This window comes from Triticum urartu, chromosome 7A, assembly GCF_056163025.1.
Source record: "Triticum urartu cultivar PI428250 chromosome 7A, HENAU_Tu73, whole genome shotgun sequence".
Taxonomy (NCBI): domain Eukaryota; kingdom Viridiplantae; phylum Streptophyta; class Magnoliopsida; order Poales; family Poaceae; genus Triticum; species Triticum urartu.
Genome location: NC_141879.1, coordinates 462,292,958 through 462,299,678, shown reverse-complemented (window position 1 = coordinate 462,299,678; position 6,721 = coordinate 462,292,958). Strand labels below are relative to the sequence as shown.

General features: G+C 47.0%; 1 protein-coding gene across 1 annotated transcript; it reads right to left on the bottom strand.

Moving 5' to 3' along the window:
* Nucleotides 1-2,468: 2,468 nt before the first annotated feature.
* On the bottom strand, nucleotides 2,469-6,343 carry LOC125521426 (AT-hook motif nuclear-localized protein 1). The gene is made up of 5 exons (XM_048686483.2): nucleotides 5,244-6,343; nucleotides 4,288-4,355; nucleotides 3,569-3,700; nucleotides 3,315-3,476; nucleotides 2,469-3,058 (listed from the first exon to the last, which is right to left on the bottom strand). Exons 1-5 carry the CDS (start codon nucleotides 5,779-5,781, stop codon nucleotides 2,762-2,764), a joined length of 1,197 nt encoding a protein of 398 aa, XP_048542440.1. The 5' UTR covers nucleotides 5,782-6,343; the 3' UTR covers nucleotides 2,469-2,761.
* Between the last annotated feature and the right edge of the window lie 378 nt (nucleotides 6,344-6,721).

The window sequence follows — 6,721 nt, the reverse complement described above, 5'->3', positions numbered from 1 at the left end:
ACGCTCTGCGTGATCAAACGTTCCATTCCAGAGACAAATTCTGCCCTTTTTCGCGATGAAGTTGGTCTCGATGAGACCATGGAAGGAAACAGAAGGCAAAACTTTGGAACGTGAATGCGTCACGCGCGTCGTCTCTACTCTGAAGACGCATGCCTCGATCGGTTTGCGCCAGCTAGCTAGCTGCCGGCGCGAAGCGAGTGCGAAACCCGAAGCGCGGGCCGTCGTCCACCTTTTTTGACTAAGTAGTACTGGCTCTGGATTAACTCTGTCTCTGGGTTGCTGCCTCCGCCTCTGCCTGTTGGATCTTTGCTGCTGTCTGCGCTGTAAAATCAGCAGTAGTAGTCGCTGTAACCAGGCCATACAGCAGCTGGATTAGTTTTAAAAAAACTACTACTACCACAGTACACGCAGTACATATGAGTTGGGCCAGCCTGTTTCCCTCACGCATTCCCTAAGCTTCAGGCTCCAAGGATCAAGAAGCAAAATATGTACAGCTTCGAGGTTCATGCGCCTTCTGCTCGGCAGCGCATGCATGCACGCACTTTCTTCCTCACTTAATTAGTGTATCTCACTCAATAACCCTGGACAGATGTCCGTGGAATTCTCGCACTCGAGACGGTGCTGGGGAGAGAGGACTTGCAAGTGGTGACAACAATTTTGAGAACAAGTGGCGCAGCAGACCGTGTAATTATAGAATTTAGAGTTATGTTTTTCTCTCGCGGCTCAAGCTGATTAGGAGGAGTGGTACAAGCATCGATTGAGTGGGATGGCACCAAATAAAAGCATCCAGACATGTGGAGAATCTTCAGGCTCTAATTGCTTCTCCGTGTCTGTCCTAGTACTCTACCACAATTAGCGCAGAGAGTGCGGCTTAACCAAAAGCCATCTGCCCGTAATCACGTGCACGCATGAGCCGCTGGATTCGCATGCATGCATGCATGCGCTGCCTCGCGTTTGTCTGTCTGGCACGCGTGGCTTTCCATGCACGCTCCCGCTTTGTCCCCTTGCTAATCTGCTGCCCAGCTCAATCATCACATGCCCGCCCCTTAAGACCAGGGCACTGTCACTGCATGCTCCCTCTCCTTTGTCCTAATCCGCCTGTTTACTCACTTGTTTATGAGAGCAAGTTAGGCTATTGTTTCCACCATGCACGGGAGGAACTTCACTTTAATCAGCTATAGAGTAGTACATCACTTGTTTATTAGGGCAAGTTAAGCTGCTCTTTCCAGCGAGGGCTAATCATGCTGGCCACACATGCTCTTGACCGCCATCGTCGGCGACCATGACCTCTTTTCAGGGTTTTGACCACACCTATAGCTTAGCTGGGTGATATGGCCGGAGAAGAGCATATGCGAATAAATGTATAGGTATCCTATTTTCAAAAATGCTGAATGGAACTCGGCCTTTATGTACGCCGAATTTAAAACGATCAAAATTCATATTTGCAGGTTTTAGAAAAAAGATACACATATACTCCCTCCGTCCACAAATAAGTGTACATCTACCATTTGTCTTAAGTCAAAGTTTTAAAACTTTGACCAACTATATACAAAAGATTAGCAACATATATGACATCAAATTGGTATTTCATGAAAGTAAATTTCAAAATGGATCTACTAATACTAATTTGGTGCAAAAAACTGCTACTTTTCTCTATAAAGCCGGTCAAAATTTCAAAACTTGAACTTAGGACCAAAACTAGATGTACACTCATTCATAGACGGAGGGAGTACTGAGAGACATAATGTACAAGTGTGTAAATTTTCAGGACAAAATAGATTAAAATAAGTGCTAAGGCTAGTCGTAATGGAAGTATCATAACTAGTATCATGCACGCCAACTAGGCAATTTTGGTGAGGCGGTATGGAATTAAATGAAGAAAGAGATGGTTGAGTATCATACTATGATACTGTATCATAATAAATGTTATGCTATTATGTCTCATGCATGTCAATAAATAAAGTCATCTATGATACTAATATATGATATTATGCATTAGGATCACACACTAATATCATATGCATGATACTAGCTTATGATACTACCCATTACAAGCAGCCTAAAAACTCAAATATGGCTTTTCAGTACACGCACTACTCATTCTCAAAGTCCATGATTTTTTTTCTCGAAAGAGAAGTCCATGATTTATTTTCTTTTCGCAGCTCACATTTCAGGGTACCTCGTCCTGAAATTTAACACATACACATCACATCCTTATATGCTTGTACATTTTTTTAAGATTTTTTTGAAACGGAGAAGTTTGAATTTTTCCAAAACGCCATACTTACGTATTCTTGACAATAAATACATTGATCAACATGATGTTTCTCGCAAAGCTTCCAAAACACAATTTCAACATGAGCATGTGTCACCGGTTTGGTAAATGAAGCCTTAGTAGTACTAAAGCAACTTCAGATTGATTGGCGAATCATGATCAGCGAAAGGAGACACTAGCACAGCAAGAACAGTTGTGAGAAAAACTCTAACTCAAAATTAATCCATGTAATCCAACAGATGAAGTAGGCCTAAGAGGCTAAGACACACTAACAATAGAAGTGTAGCTACACAATGTCCAACAAGATCGACAGGTACTAACGTCACATAGCTACAGCAAATGCAGTTAGACTCTTGAGCTGCCCGACAGAAAACCTAGTGGGGTTTTTGAAAACCAACCTAGTGGATACATCTTTTACATGTCAGAAAGGAAATGCACCACACAGAGACTCTGTGGATGAATTCCTCGGGTTTGGCTCGATGGGCTTCAGGATCCAGAGGCAGTGAGGTTCAGATCGCCCGACGATGCGCTTCTTGGTGCCTCGGCACGAGCCGACTGAACAACGGTGGATGCCCAGTTCTGGTCTGCGCTGTACGCTGAAGAAGTTACGACGTTCATTCTTGGGGCGGCCGAGCTGTGCTGCCCTTGCTCGCTGCTGTGCGTATCCGCACTAGAGAGCTGAACAGCAGGGGGTGCCTGGCTAAGGATTGGTGCCGCGACCACCCTCGCCTTCTTCTGCTTCGGTTCCATCGGATAGCTTGGCAGGAAGCTTCCCACGACAATCTGGCAATCAGATTCAATGATGTTTAGTTACGTTTTGCAGGAGATATACAACTACTATTACACATTTGACCATCTTGCTGATAAATGAAAATCGAATGGTCAAATGCCATGAAAATCGACCTTTTTTACCGAAATGTTACTTTTTTTTAGAGCCCGAAATGTTACTTGTATATATCAAGATAAGCGGAGAATTTGATTTAGTATACAGACCAAATTCATAGGTGTTCAAATCATTATGATAGATAAGTAGCAGCACCTGAACAGGACTAGCCGCTACCAGAAGGCCAGCAACTCCACCACCGACAACACGACCATCTGGGCTGGCAAGAGAAACACTCATTCCACCTGACCGACTTCGTGCGCCACTGTTTTCAGTTGGCATGAAGGAACCAGACAAGGACAGCAACTCAAAGCGTCCCTACAGACAAAATAGGAGGGCTGAGTCTTTACACATGCAGGCGAAATAGCTTCGTAATAAGGTATTACGTGCATTAGAGTGAATGAACACACCTCATAAGTTAACGTGCCGCCAGAGGAGTCGGGTTGACGAAGTGTAACATTTGATATCACACCGTTAGCAGAGAGAATACAAATAGCTCGCGGTCCTTGTTGAGAAAATGATATAACCTTCATCGTCACATCCTGAATCAACATGCAACAACTATCAGCACCACTGATAATTAAGCTCTTCATAAAAAACACTTTATTTGGTAGTTATCCAGGGATTGGTAAGAGTAGCAATGGTTAAACATGCAGAAGTATAAGTAATCAAATTTGGGAGAGACAAGTCTAAAGGTAAAAACACAATTCATGGATAATACTAGTCTATCAGATGTATATTGTACTATGTATAACAGTAGTTTCAAAATCTGGCAAAGCCTTTTGAGATAGAGCAGCATATTTGCTCTTTCAAATTAAGTTTCAAGATGAGAACCAACTAGTGCTGGATGGTTAAGATGAGAACCAATTACTGAAATTATTTTTTCAGTGACTTCGACCCGGTCTTCAGTAGGTGCTGTGTGAGTGCGTGTGTGTGTGTGTGGTGGTGTGAGTGTGTGCGTGCGTCTACATTGTAATCTGTGCTTCTCAAAAAAAAAGTTTTAAGATCAGATAAAATGCATGCTAGTCAGAATAGCTTTGCGGACAAGAATGCATACAAGTTGACCAGGCTGAAAAACATCCAATGTAAGCTACAAGCCATGACTTAAAAGGAAGCATTGGAATCATACCTCACCAGGAGCAACAGTGATGATATGAGGAGTGAAATTCCCACCAGCAGAACAAGCCACCATGTCACCTACAAGCACATGCTGCGGTTAACAGACTGAACTGACACCAGAATATGACAAAGCGAAGTGAAAGTTCCAGGTGGCCTAAGATCATCTGTTTGCAGAAAACAGGTGATCCAGTAGCCCATTCAATGCAAACATAAGTAACCATTAATCATTTTACGCCGAATCCTTGTATGTTATGCTACAGATTCATGACGCTTGACAAAACTGTTTCACCCCAACCATTCCCAATTGAACTAGCAGACTCACAAACCAGGTCGGACAGGAGCCGGGACAATTATACATTGCCGTTGCGCGTTGTCATCACGGCAGAGGCAGCGATGACTGGGGCTACCAAGGGAGGAGAACCTCCATCCTAACTGTGGGGATCTTGTTATGATCCATCTCCGTATTTGGCTCCAGAATCTGTAAACACCAGCAGCAGCATCACCATGCCACCATGCCTCCCCCACGGCGGCAAGAACCCCACCAGAGAAAAGAAGAGAACAGCAAAGAGGCCCTAAGGATTCAGTAAGGATATGCCTCCACCTGGCCCCTACTTGCTCCCAGAGCTTCGAATCTTGTATGACCGTGGACCTGATCATGGATGGAGGCGTGGCGAGGAGACAAGAAATATTCGGATAAGAGAGGGACAGACACAGACAGTGCCATGACAAGGAACGAACTACGGAGTGACGCACGACTTCTGCCATTTGCCCCTTGCAGCCACCATCTATTATTAGTATCATAATTTCTGAGACCTAATCTGCGGAATTTTCAGGAAATAATCCAGTTTTATTTTTTCCATGGAGGATTTGTGGATTGCGGCAAAAATTAGAAGTGTTATGCTCCTAGATTTTTCTGAACATTTTTGGGGGGTGGGGAAGAGAAGGGAGCACGAGAAGGATACCAACCAATGGAGCTGAAGTGGAAACCGAACTGCTGCTGCGGCGGCGGCTGGTGCAGCTGGTGGTGGTACGGCTTGGCCGCCGCGGCGGCGAAGTCGAGGGGCCGGCCCCTCCCGCGCTTCATGGCGGCGCCAACCGCGGCCGCAGGCGTGTACTGCCCCGCCGCGACGGCGGCCGACATCGGAGCCGAGGCGGAGATCGGCGTGGCGTTCAACGGCTGGATCAGGCTCCCGTCCGGCCCGTACTTCCTCGGCCTCCCCCGCTTCTTCCCCACCTTGACCAACGGCCCCGCGGACAGAGCCCCTCTCCCTGCGGCCGCCACCATCGCCGTCATCATACCCGGCGGCACAAACAGGCCGCTCGAGCTAACCATCTCCACCGGAGACGGTGCAGGTGCATGTGAAGCTGTCGGAGGCGGCGCAGATGCCGGTGACTGAAAGCTCACCGTAGCCTCCGGCACCACCGCCACCGCCGCTGCCGCTACCGGTGCAGCCGCAGGCGCAGTTGCGGTCGGAGAGCTCGCTTCCCCTGGATTGGCCTCCATGCGCGCAGCACTCGACACAGAAGCAGCTCCAACTAGGGCTTCCGACACGAGCTCCCGCCATTAGAGCTCCCACGCACCGACCCCATCTCGCACCACCTCCGGCTCCCTCCTTAAAACCCGCCCCCAAAAATCCCCAGAAAAAAATTAAAACACCGGGAAAAAAGCCCGCAAAAATAAAGCGAAAAATCCACAAATCCCAGGAACCAAAAACAAGACAGAATCCCTGCGCCGCAGCCGGGAGGCGAGAGGAGGAAGAAACCGGGAGCGAGCGAGCGGGCGAGCGAGGCCGGAATGCAAAACAAAAGGGGAGGAGACGCAGGAAATAAAAAGGCAAAACTAAAAGCAAAAAAGGGGAGGGGAGGGGAGAGCGTGATACAAAAAACCGATTAAAAAAGGAAAAATAAACAAAATTATCGGGGCATTAAATTAGTGCCGCGTCCGGGGGGCGATAACAATAATAAAGAAATCGGACGCGAAATTGTCGCTGTACGCCCCAGGGCCGAGTTTTCAATGCGGAATTCGAAAAATGCCGTTCGGGAGGGAGGGGCAGAACGGGAAGTGGAAAATGTTTGGCTCTACGCGTTTAAACGGATAAAATGCTAAATGCGGGATTAGGGGCGGGGGAAGGGCGTGGTTTTGGGGGGGAATTTACGGGTGTGCCACTGTGGGTGTGGGCTGGTCATCGGCGGCTGGCTTGTCGTTGCGTGCGGGGCTCCGGCGAGTCAAAGGGGACAGACTCTACAGTGGAGTGAAAGGGGAAGCTGAGCTCAACTGGTCCGTGTGGAAGCAGCTTTTTTTTTTGAAACAGAGGCAAACGATTTGCCTCATCGATTAATTAAGAAAAAGAGAATTGTTCAGTTAATTAACAAAAAACCGGGCAAAAACCGATACATATAGACCACATGCGGACTACTCACTAAGAAAGAAACCCCTAACCCCA

Coding starts and splice junctions, on each gene's coding strand:
- LOC125521426 (XM_048686483.2), bottom strand. CDS start 5,781: ATGGAGGCCAATCCAGGGGAAGCGAGCTCTCCGACCGCAACTGCGCCT. Junction 3,701..4,287: donor TCACTGTTGCTCCTGGTGAG/GTATGATTCCAA, acceptor ATGTTGATTCAG/GATGTGACGATGAAGGTTAT. Junction 3,477..3,568: donor GCGGCACGTTAACTTATGAG/GTGTGTTCATTC, acceptor TTTTGTCTGTAG/GGACGCTTTGAGTTGCTGTC.